The following is a 12,291-nucleotide window of genomic DNA, read 5'->3' on the forward strand; positions in this document are numbered from 1 at the left end:
CTGAGGTTGGACTATGACTCAGGGAACAGGGTTTGAATTCCTTTATATGGAAAAACCTCTGCATGTCTTTAGATATGTCACACTCTCTCTGCCTCAGAGGAAGGCAAAGGCAAATCTCTGAACAAATCTTGCCAAGAAAACCCCCATGATAGGCTTTAGGTTGGAATCATGTGAAAGCACTCAAAGTCGGAAACACGTGAAGGCACTAAACAGCAAACTGCAGACTCAGGATTCAATGGATGCTGCCATTGCAGCTACAGTGGAATCACAGTGTGAAAGAAAACAACCCTCAGGCAAGCCTTTTTTGCTGCTTTTGATGGCGAACTGCTGCCTCAGTGGCTATTGCCACGCTACAGAAATTAATGCAATTTGACACGCTTAATAACACCACGAATCCGGGATTGTAGTTGTTGCACCAGTTCTCCAAATATCTCTCAAAACTACAAATCCCAGAATTCCATAGCATTGAACCATGGCAGTTAAAGCGGTCAAGCTGCACTTAATCGCGCAGTGCAGTGCAGGCAAAGCTGAAGTAAAATATCTTGCAATGCAATCTAATCCTTGCAATAATGTAAGTCTGTTCAGAAGGAAGTTCAACAGGACATCGTGAAAATTCAGTGCCTTCAACCTAAAAAAGGAGCTTTTGGTTCACAAAGGACTGAGGGACTGATCTGACGGAAGCATCTCTTTTGCCTTGAGTGGCCTGCTTGCAATGATGCCCTTCCAGAAACACATGAACGAGAAAGAAACATGATAAAATGTTGCCTGTTTGACTAACATCATTTGTTCTTTTCTTTTTCTCCTATGATTTTACACACCTTTGCCTGAGAAGCCAGTGGAGCTCGAAAGCTGACATCTTGATTTTGTGCTTTTGGGTGCAAAAACACACTGCAGAAAATATCCAGTCTGAGACAGCTTAACTGCCCTGGCTCATTGCTAGAGAATCCTGGGAACTGTAGTTTGTGACCCTGGAGCACTCTGGCAGAGAAGGCTAAATGTCTGCTCACAAAACTACAGTTCCCAGGATTCCCTAGCAATGGCCAGGGCAGCTAAAGAGTGCCCAACTGGATTTTCCTGTAGTGTGTTTGGACCATTGTGGCATGTAAAGGGGGCACTGGTTGTGGATTTGACGTTGATGCTTTATACATGGCCAAGGCAGCTACTCCTGTATGAGATCAAAGGGTTCCTCAGGTAAATAGCCAGCCTAAAAGAACTAGGGATTTCCAGCTAACAACAAGCGGAAGTGGGAGTTGACTCTACTTTTTTCTACCTCTATGACCAGCTATTCTCTTAAGTTTCCCACCCCCCCCAAAGAGTGGAAGATACCATTGAGGAAACACCGTTCCTTCAAAAGGTGAGTCACTTTTCCAGAGACAGACCAGGATTTAATTGCTCTTGTCTCTCCTTCTGTTTTAAGTGGAAGTAGAAGGAGAAAATAAATTAGTGGAGGAGGTTGGTTTAAAGTTGCCCCCCCCGCCTTAGATGGAGTAATGGATAGCCAGACCCTGCAGGAGTCCCTAATACACAGCAGTGGTCTTCTGTAGAGTAATTACACCTGTCCATATTTTTTACCTCTATGTTTTACCTGAGAGGACGCCTCTCTAGAACCTCTCCAGCACAACTCTGTAGTCAATGTCCCGTAGCCAAATTACCATAGAGTTGCGCTGGAGGAGCTACAAATGCTTTCAGTGTGACTTTTAGTTAAAGTTGACCATAGGTTGTGTTGGAGGAGCTACAAATGCCTAGCAGAGCGTCCTCTCTAGGAATCTCTTTCAGTGTGACTTTAGTTAAGTTGACCATAGAGTTGCGCTGGAGGAGCTACAATGCCTAGCATTTCAGCGCGACTTTTAGTTAAAGTTGGCCATAGGTGCGCTGGAGAGCAGCTACAAAATGGCGAATGCTGCAAATGCTGCAGTAACTGAAACAACTGAATGTAACTGCATGACTCAGAGTAGGAAAAAGTGCTAGGATCATGGGAATCATCACAGAAGTCAAGAAAGAACGGAAGAAGAACAAACCAAGAAATCACACCAAGCAGGCTGCAGTAACTGGAACTCTGATGTAACTGTATGACTCGAGGTCAGAACAGTGGCAGCAACAACAGCAGCGCAGCAGCAGAGGATGCTCCCTCTCCCTCCCCCCCACTCTCCCAGGCGGCGGACATCTTGGGGTCCCACTCCCTCTGGAACAAGCTCAGAGGAAGCAGTGGAGATATTAGTCCTTCCTTCTGAAGATTTTTTGTTGTACAAAGAGAGAGAGAGACAGACTGGAAGGAGAATCAAAACACTGTTATTATTCAGTTGTCACCAAGACTTTATTCTTCAGTTAAGGCCTCCGTTTAGCATGGCGGCATCTTGGCATTCAAGCTGTGAGTTGATAAACCCCTCTCTCTCTTGCTGCTCTTCCTTTGGTTGGGTTGCCCCCCTTCTCCACCCTTACTTTCTCTCCCTACCTTCCCCTTTCTGATTTTTGCGCACTTATATACCAGTGCACCTGGAGAGTTAAGGCCACGTGACCCCGCACGGAGGGAGACAAATCAGTTTTCAGTGCCAAATGATAGACTTTTTCGTCCTCATAAATGTTAGAACACACTTTTTTTAATTTGGGTTACTGAAAATTCAGAGAAGGGGTGCCCCTTAGGAAGAAACTTAACACTGTCTTTGTATAAAAGGCTGCTCTCCGCTTTGTCCAGCGGCACAGTTTGGTAGAAATGTCCCTGTGTTCATTTCCATGCAAAATAAAAGCCATCTGGATCATGGACTTTGTTTGCTTCTCCTGATTGGTACCTTTACAAGCCATGGAAGTTCTTCCGCCATCTTGCCACGTCCTTTTCAAAACAACTGTCTGATACTGGCGTAGGCATTTTGCAAGAAAAGGTGGTGCGGTTTCTTTGTTTTGTGAGGAGATATTCACGGGCTTCGGCCAGTGGCTAATATTACAGCTAGGCTTCTTGAATCTTACAGCTGTCCTCTAGTCTGATTAACACGGCCTCCACACAGGTGCAGTGGCAGGTTTTGCACCTGGATAACGGTGCGGCTCATGACGGTGTTCCGTCTGCTGCCCCAAAGCTCCTATGACAGCAGTAGCTGACACACAAGATATAGGCTTGGTTCAATAATTCATCTTTGCTCCTTGACTTCAAGTATTGTACTCGTTATCAGTGTGTACCGTCCCTCGCTTCAGCAATTGAGGCCTCTTGTGAGTCTGAATTGAAACCAACAAAGTCAAAACATTAATATTTAAAAAAAACACATTAATATAACTCACAACTTAGTCATACATCAAAATGGAGGTGATTTGACATTCTTCGACAGAAGGCTGAAGTGAGCTCCTCCTCTCCGACCAACGTGACATACTATTAACAACCCACCCCCCCCCAAAAAAACACCCAGGTTTGGCATAGGTTGGAAATCACTTGAAGGTACCAACTAGGTCGCCATAAGTCAAAATACATCCAATAGCATGGTGTAGGATTTGAGCACTACAACTTGACTCTGGAGTCAGGGTTTGATTCTTGCTCAGCCATGGATACCTACTGGGTGCCCTAGTCACACTCTCTAAGCTGCCGAACCCCTGTGATAGGTTTACCTTCGGGTTGCCATAAGTTGGAAACTACTTGACGCACACAACAATAACATACATCAACAACAAGGTATAATGGTTTAAGCATTGAACTAAATTTGGAGATATACGTTTGATTCGTGCTCAGCCATGGATGCCACTAGGTGACATTGGGTGATGTCACACACTCTCAGCCCCAGAAACCCAGTCATAGGTTTGCCTTAGGGTTGCCATAGTGGGAAACTACTTGAAGGCACATAACAATGTACTTCTAAACCAGGCAGGAGAAAGGACTTGTGTCCCTCTAGATTTTGATGGAGAGCATCACTATCTCTTATTGGCTATGCTGGCCAGAGTGATGGGAGCTGCAATCCCAAAGCAGCTGAAGAAATGTAGGCTTCTACTTGGGGATAGGTAGAAAACAAACATCTTCAGCAGTTCTGTACAAAAGGGTTTCAGACAATTTTGAAACTTCACACAGAAAATCCTACAATAAATAAACAAACAAAGTTTTCACAGGATCCCATATTCCTTTGAGGTGTAGTGGTTTGAGGGTTGGACTATGACTGGAGAGCAGGGTTCGAATCCTGACTCAGCCATGGAATCCCACTGGGTGACCTTGGGCAAGTCACACTCTCTAGGCCTCAGAGAATGACAAAGGCAAACCCCCTCTAAAGAAACTTACCAAGAAAACCCCAAGAGAGGATGGCCATAAGTTGAAAAGGACTGAAGGCACACAACAACAATGGTCCAAAACACATTGCAGGAATAATCCAGTTTTGAGACCACTTTAACTGCCTTGGCTCAAGAAGTGAATTGGACTTGTTAGTCATAGCTAACTTAATCCTACCTTAAAACACACTGAAAATAATATAGGATTTGCACCATTTTCTAAAACACGGTTTCCAGAATGTGAAGAAGAATGTGATAAAGTGAGAGACACTACACTATAGAAGTATAGTGTCTAGATCAAGGGTAATAATAGTGCCAACCTATTCTGCAGTGGTCAGGCCTCACCTGGAATACTGCATCCAGTTCTGGGCACCACAATTCACAAAGGATGTTGTGGTGAACAGACCAACAAGCCAGTCAGTCACCAGCCAGAGGCCATAAGGTGCTGGCTGGGGGACTTTGAAGATCCAGTGTGGCAGTTGGTTGAGTCGGTTGGGTTTTAGAATTCTGAGCGGAAGGAACCTGTGGAGTCTAGTGAATGACTGTTGGTAGAGAGGTTCCAGAGAGATAGTCAGGAATGGTTAGAGGTAGTCTTATAGGAAAAGGCTCCCTACTGTTATCTATCTATCTATCTATCTATCTATCTATCTATCTATCTATCTATCTAGTGAGATTCCATTTTATGTATGAACATTTTGGTTCTCACACAATCTGATGTAGCAACATCAATTAATGTTATTGTAAGAAGCATTACTAAAGAGAGATTATCCTTTTTTATTCAGATTCTGTGAGACTTGAAAAGTATGTAATAATGTTGGATTACCTGTGTAAATTTTGTACCATTTAAATGAGAACAGAGATGATGTACAACTCAGTTCTTCTCATAATTCATTTCATTAATGTGATTTGAGGCAGACACTTCAAGAAAAAGAATCCTAAAATGAAATTCCTGTTATAAATTAGAAAGTTGAGGCATGATCCAGCCAAAGTCAGGCAATTTTAAGCACCACTAATTTTAACAGGAGCAATTTAAGCACCTACCTAACATAACATATAATTAACAAATGCATTTGCTAGCACAAGATATGGTGTCAGCCCATGGCTTAAATGGCTTGAAAAGAGGATTAGACAAATTCCTAGGTGACTGGTTTATCAATTACCCTTGATAACTAACCTGTCCAGAAGCAGTAAATCTCAGAAGAATGGTTGCTAAGAAGCAAACAGTTGCAGACCACTTTTACGTTCATGCCTTGTTTGTTGTCTTTACAGAGGTATTTGGCTGGTCACAATTAGAAATGATATGCTGGACTTTTGATCTCATCCAGCAAAACAACTTTTATTGTTATGCCACATGTTGAAATGAGGGACATATTCTGGATTGCATGCATAATAAATATTTTTGCTTTTCTAGGTCTTTTTGGTATGTCAGAAATACTCCAGGAAGACAGCACAGCTCAAGACAGTTTGCCTTTGAAAATCACTGATGAAGGGTCTAAACAAAGAAATTGGGGCATCTTGATCACTGGTGTTATTGGTGGGACATTAGTGACCCTTTACGCTATCACCACCCCATTTATTACTCCAGCGCTGAGAAAACATTGTCTGCCATTTGTACCTGCCACTTCGAAGCAGATTGAAAATGTCTTAAGCATGTTAAAGGGCAGGAATGGGTCCCTGGTTGACATTGGAAGTGGAGATGGGCGCATTGTAAGTTTAAAGATTAAAATGTTCAATTGTTTTAATAGAAAGGACAGTGAAGCCAAGCAAGTGCGTGTTGATTTATTTAGTACTAGTGTTATAAGGGTTAGTACATTTTATTCAAGACAGGAACCCAGCAAATAAACACTTAGGGAAGTATATATCCTCATCCACAAAAAAAAAAAGAGACACAAAAGGCTCCAGTAATAACAAGACCACAGCAGTAATTTCCCATGCAAGCAAAATTATGCTCAAAATTCTGCAGCACAGATTCCAGCCATATATATAGAGAGAAATCTCAGAAGTGCAAGTGATATTCAGAAAAGGAAGAGGCCCTAGGGACCCCATTGCAAACATACAACGGCAAACGAATTCTAAAAGAAAACTAGCATGCATTTTATAGACTGTAGCAAAGCCTTTGACTACATAGATCATGAAAAGCTATGAAACATTCTTAAAGACATAGGAGTTCCACCACATTTCATAGTCCTGATGAGAAATCTGTACTTAGAATAAGAAGCTACTGTTAGAACAGAATATGGAGAAACAGAATGGTTCCCAATTGGCAAGGCTGCATTCTCTCACCCTGTCTATTCAGCTTGTATGCAGAAAACATTGCATGAAGAGCAGACATGGACACAGAAGAAGGAGGAGTGAAGATAGGAGGAAGAAATATCACCAATCTAAGATATGTAGAGGACAGCATACTACTAGCAGAAAACGTCACAGATGTGAAACAACTACAAATGGCTGTCCTCTTCTGCGGGCTTGCTATCCGCGGACTGGAGCATCTGCGGGTGGCCCCACCCCACTTTCCCCAATATTGGATCATGCACACAGGAGGGCTGCCATTGGAAACAACGGGACTTGAGGTCCTGTGGATTTTGCTGTCCGGTATGGATGTGAGAGCTCGATAGTGAGGGAAGCAGAAAAGAGGAAAATCAGTCCATTTGAGATGTGGCACTTGAAAAGAGTGCTGAGGTTACTGTGGACATCCAAAAAGACAAGCAAAAGGGTCCTACAACAGATTGAGCCTGAAATCTCCCTGGAAGCCAAGATGATAAAGTTGAGGTTGCCGTACTTTGGTCACATCATGAGAAGGCATGACTCTTGGAAAAGTCGATAATGCTGGGAAAGGTGATGGGATGTATAAAGAAAGGAAGGCTGCATCCTAGATGGATGGACTCTATTAAGGAGGTCATAGGTATGAATTTACAGGGCCTAAGCAGAGCAGTGGAGGATAGGGAGATGTTGGGATTGACTCAAAGGTAGTTAACAAAAACAAAAAATAAAATTCTGAACCACATAATTTCTCTAGTGTCTCATGAAACTACAGACCCCAGCATTCCATAGAATGGTGCCATGGAATCATAGGAGATTACTGCACTAGGGTAAAAGCGTTCCCCAATGCGTTCTCACGGGCGCGAGCCTGGAGCGTGATGAGAACCAGAATGCTAATTTACCGCACGGCGGAATGCCGCCGTCGCCGCCAGGCGTTCCCATCGGGTTCCAAATGTGTTCCCAATGAGTTCCAGGGACGCCATTTCTGGAAACCGTTCCCAGAAATGGCGTCCCTGGAACACATTTGGAACACATTTGGAACGCCCGGCGGCGACGGCGGCGTTCCGCCATGCGGTAAACTAGCGTTCTGGTTCTCATCACGCTACAGGCTTGCGCCCGTGAGAACACATTGGGGAACGCTTTTACCCTAGTGCGGTAATCTCCATAGTTTTGTAACTGTGGTGTGGAAGAGACCTAAGTTTTATCCATTCTTGAGGTAGAAGTATTTCCCCATTTCATTACCCAGGATGTTTTAAATGGAAGTACTGGTAACTGATTGCAGTGCATGCAAACAATATATTCTGATTCTAAGCAATGTGGTATTTCCAGGCAGCAACAGAGATTTTCCTCCAATTATTATTAAATCTGCTGTTGAACTGGATGAGCAAGCAGCTGTGACTTTTCTTAGCCATTCAAGTTGCCAGTCACCCACAGTTATTTGTCCTTATTCTTTCACTTCATGTTACTATAGCAATTAGGATTCTGTGTGTAAGCTGTGGTCCTTGGCCAAAAACATAAGAGGACTAGGGAAGAGATGTTTTTGTTGTCCCGTCTCTTGGGTCAGTTGTACAACAGGAGTCTGGACAAGGGGAATAAGGAAGGAGCAGGGAAAAGTGAATGCAGTTGGATCTTGTACAGTTGCAGGCAGGTAAACAAGCAGGACAGTCCTCTGCATTATTAGGTCTGTGTAATCCTTTCTTCAGATTGGTCCAAATTATTTATTTATACAGTCTTGTTTACAGACTGTAATGAAGTCTGGATATTAGAGTGTAATGATTCCACTTCTGACATCCTTCGGAATCCTGAGATTTGCAGTTATTAATAAATACAGGTGGGTGTGAGAACTGGCAGCATAGGCAGGACTTGCTCCATTCTGCCTCTGCCCTTCTCTGTAGTTTCTATATTAGTTACACCAGAGTGCCTCTTCCTCTGACCAACAAGAAATACAGCAGGGTAGTGGAGCAGGGAGGGAGTGATCCATCTGTTTTCTGACAGCTTTCTTGGCCTGACTGGGTAGTAGCCTATGTGTTTTTCCATCCTGGCTTTCCTCCCCTGTAGCCAGCATGAAAGTATAGGGCATTAGACTCCTAGCAAAGTAGGGTTTGTGTTTTGGTTGTAGCTAAGCAGGATCAGCCCTGGTTAGTTCTTGGATGGGAGACAGCCAATGAATATCAGGTGATGTAGGCTGTATTTCAAAGGGAACTGGCAAAACCACCTCTTGAGTATTCCATGTCTAAGGAAACGCCATGGAAAATTCATGGGCTTGCCATAGGCCAACAGGTGCATTGATGGCGCACACACACCTTTTTGTGGGCTTCTTTAAAAGGCTCCACTAATACTGCAAAGTGCAGAGAGCCTGCAATACTATTTGCAATACTATGATATGCTAAACTGCATGAGAACAAAGTGCATATTATCAACAAAGAAGCAGACCTCATCAAAGTGAATTGCTAAAGCTATTTCTTGGCTAACTATAAAAACCTGTGATTTTGCAATTAAAATAACAATTGCTTGAACAATTAGAAAGAATTCATTTTATTGCTGCAATCCTATGCCTGTACATTGGGCTATTTACCCCAGTAAACTCAGTATACATGCTTGTGAACCTTTTGCATGCTTATTTAAAATTATTTGCTATATTTTTATTAAGAACTCTGTTCTGTTAAGAATGTCCCAGATAAATTTTTTTCCTGCTATTGAACAAAATATTGATTTGTCATTGTGCAGGTAATAGCAGCTGCAAAAGTGGGATTTAAAGCTGTGGGATATGAATTAAATCCTTGGTTAGTATGGTATTCCAGGTACCGTGCTTGGAGAGAAGGAGTTCATCAGGATGCCAGATTTTACATTTCAGACTTATGGAAGGTAAATATATATGAACATTTAGAAATGGTGAATGATGCAAATAAAAAAAACTAGTAAAATAGAAATATGGTCAAATAGAAACCAATGCAGTATTGAGTGTGACCTTATTTCCCTTACATTAACAGTTTTAAAATGCTTCCAGCTCATATTAAAACTCCAATGGAAACTCAATTGAATTACCAGACTATTTTTTAAAAGTGTAAGGTCCAGGTTTTTTTTTAAATTAAAGTGAATTCAAACCAGAGCCGAAATGGCCATTTTCTTTTTTCCCTTTCTGTCTTGTGTTTATATCTATTTTAAGTGCAAAGGAAACATGACACCATCCACAAAATTTGTGATGGCCACAAACAATGATCAGAGGTGTTGTAATCCTCTGTTCCTCCTACACTGTGATCCTGATTCAGATAGAGGCTGCACAATTGTACAGGAGGAAAAGCTCCCATTGGTGCTGGTGGGAGGGTTAGTGTTTTTTCTCAGTTCAAGTGACTAGTACAGATTTTATCTAGATTGAGACCACAGATGAGGAGTCAGGGTAGCTTCAGGACCAGAATTCTGGCCAGTGCAGACACACCCTTGATCTGAATCTGATTTAAACCCATGCTTTTAAAAACAGCTTCTTGCTGCTGGAGGTGCAATTGGTGTCACATTTACTTTGGCTTTGATTTGTATAGTACATCTCTAGTCAGGGTTTCTCATTTGATTTTACCTATGTACAACCCCAAGTTTTCTCTATACTAATCTTGTTGTTTCATGTAAGAGTCATCTTTTCTTTCTTTTTATGATATTACAATCAATATTTCATTATTTTTCACATTTACTCTTGCAACATTCTTTTGCATAGACTTCTTTTTCAAAGCATCCCTTTGTCTTCCAACAATAATGCTTGCTAAATCTGCTGTTCTTATCATTATAATCAGTGTTCCTCTTTTCGGAATAGAATTGTTCCTTCATCTCATATTTGATAATAATTATGTTGTTGTTCTTATTGTTGTAATAACAAGAAATGATTAGATATTTTAAATGTTGAATTTAAAAGATCTTGTACTCTTTCTCTATTATGAAGAATAGATGGTCTGATAATGTTATTTTATTAGTGAATTATCTGGCATTTGTCTCTTAAGAGAGCAAGACCTAGAATGGTATAATATGCTATTTTTAAACTGTGATGCCTACCCATGGAAAAAGACAGCTTGGAGCCAGAATCAGAGAGTAGGGATGTCATCAATAGTACATTACAATAATCAGATAGGAAGTGTACAAGAAAGAAAAAAAAAGTTTTGTGTACTGTAATTTCTTTACAGAACTTCTGATCCTTATGGGACATACATCTCTGTACTAAGTACAGTGTTCACACTTGTGCACACACACATGAGTTGGGTATAGCAGGAAAAGACAAACGGTACATTCATATTAGGTGAATGCTTATGATTGCCTTTTTTTTAAAACAGGTCAGTTTTGCCCAGTACACCAATGTTGTTATATTTGGCGTACCACAAATGGTAAGTTATTATTATCTAACAACAAAATGAGCTAGAATGTTGATTTATAGAAATCATTCACACTTAAAACATGTACTAATTCTTGTCATTTTACTAAGTTCTCTTTTCCCTCTGCCATTCCTTTGTAGTTTTCCAAAGCCATTTGTTCCATCTCAGTCTCCTACTATCCTCACTTGATTATATATTCCCATCCATTTTTTGGTGTATATCTTCTATAATACATAGTCTCCAGCCTCCTACTCAAAGCATTTTGTGATCCCCACATCCTCTCTTCCAAACATTGGATAGTTAACATTTCATACAACCATTTAATCTTCATAATTTGTATTCTAGTCATGAAAGAACTATATGGGAGAATGCCATGTTCACTACACTATCTGAAGTTTGGTTTTTTTTAATGTGTCTTCACAGATGCTGCCACTGGAGAAAAAACTTGGGGAAGAACTCCAGCTAGATGCCAGGGTTGTTGCCTGTCGTTTTCCTTTTCCCCACTGGAGCCCAACTCAAAGTTTTGGAGAGGGCATAGACACTGTATGGGCATATGATTCAGAATCTTTCAAAATGAAAAAAGAAAATGATAGTTAACACCAAATGCATTCTTTCTCATCAGTTAAAATTCCAGAAGTCTTGTTCCGATGGCTTTTAATGCTAAATGTGGGCATTTTGTAAATCACATTGTTTTTCTTATGTTCTTGGGCAAACATTTCAGAAGTAGCAGCAAAAGATGTTGTTTTGTTTTGTCCCCAAATATTTCTTATATCTAGTCCACTTTAACAATCACGCCAAACATCAGGCATGAAAAAATAGAGAGAAAAGTGTTCCAACCCAGCTGGCTTCCCCCCCACATGGTCCAATAATGTACAGTCAGACCTCCTTATCCATGAATTCTTTATATACAGATCCAACCATCCATGGCTTGAAAATATTTTTTAAATATATGAATTTGAAAAAGCAAACCTTGATTTGGCCCTTTTATGTGAAAGGTAAAGGTAAAGGTATTCTCTGTTGACAAGGTTGTCAAGGCATGTCCCATTTTACTATGTATTTAATGGGATTTGAATATCCACAGATTTTGGTATCCACAGGAAACCAAACCCCAGCAAATACCAAGGGATCACTATATGGTGTTATCTGCCTCCTGATCTTTGGACTGCGTGGAATATACATTGAAACAGTAAATTACAGAATTGTGATTGACCAATTCCAAAATGAATTAGCAAAATGTGTTTACAATGGAGTTTATCACATGGGAAAAAATGGAAGTTTAAAATGGTAAAAACCCATTATTAACTAACAATTGTGCAAATGTTTTTCACATGCAAAGCGCTGTTATCCCATGCAGAATCTGAGATCAATCTGCACTTGCGTGCAAATGGTTTTCACATGACAGGACCAAATGTGCCTCAATCCCGATAATGCTAAAAGCTTGTGCATA

General features: G+C 41.0%; 1 protein-coding gene across 2 annotated transcripts; it reads left to right on the plus strand.

Moving 5' to 3' along the window:
• The first annotated feature begins 1,302 nt into the window (after positions 1–1,302).
• Positions 1,303–11,824, plus strand: ATPSCKMT (ATP synthase c subunit lysine N-methyltransferase). 2 transcript variants are annotated; one of them, XM_042461478.1, is made up of 5 exons: positions 1,303–1,354; positions 5,645–5,940; positions 9,220–9,357; positions 10,806–10,856; positions 11,268–11,824. In XM_042461478.1, the coding sequence occupies exons 2-5, from the start codon at positions 5,656–5,658 to the stop codon at positions 11,439–11,441; spliced, it is 648 nt and encodes a 215-aa protein (XP_042317412.1). In that variant the 5' UTR covers positions 1,303–1,354; positions 5,645–5,655; the 3' UTR covers positions 11,442–11,824. The 2 variants fall into 2 exon arrangements, with proteins under 2 accessions (XP_042317412.1, XP_042317413.1); XM_042461479.1 differs by lacking the exon at positions 10,806–10,856.
• The last annotated feature ends 467 nt before the right edge of the window (positions 11,825–12,291 follow it).

The sequence above is a fragment of the Sceloporus undulatus genome, chromosome 4, assembly GCF_019175285.1.
Source record: "Sceloporus undulatus isolate JIND9_A2432 ecotype Alabama chromosome 4, SceUnd_v1.1, whole genome shotgun sequence".
Lineage (NCBI taxonomy): Eukaryota > Metazoa > Chordata > Lepidosauria > Squamata > Phrynosomatidae > Sceloporus > Sceloporus undulatus.

Coding starts and splice junctions, on each gene's coding strand:
- ATPSCKMT (XM_042461478.1), top strand. CDS start 5,656: ATGTCAGAAATACTCCAGGAAGACAGCACAGCTCAAGACAGTTTGCCT. Junction 5,941..9,219: donor GAAGTGGAGATGGGCGCATT/GTAAGTTTAAAG, acceptor GTCATTGTGCAG/GTAATAGCAGCTGCAAAAGT. Junction 9,358..10,805: donor ACATTTCAGACTTATGGAAG/GTAAATATATAT, acceptor TTTTTAAAACAG/GTCAGTTTTGCCCAGTACAC.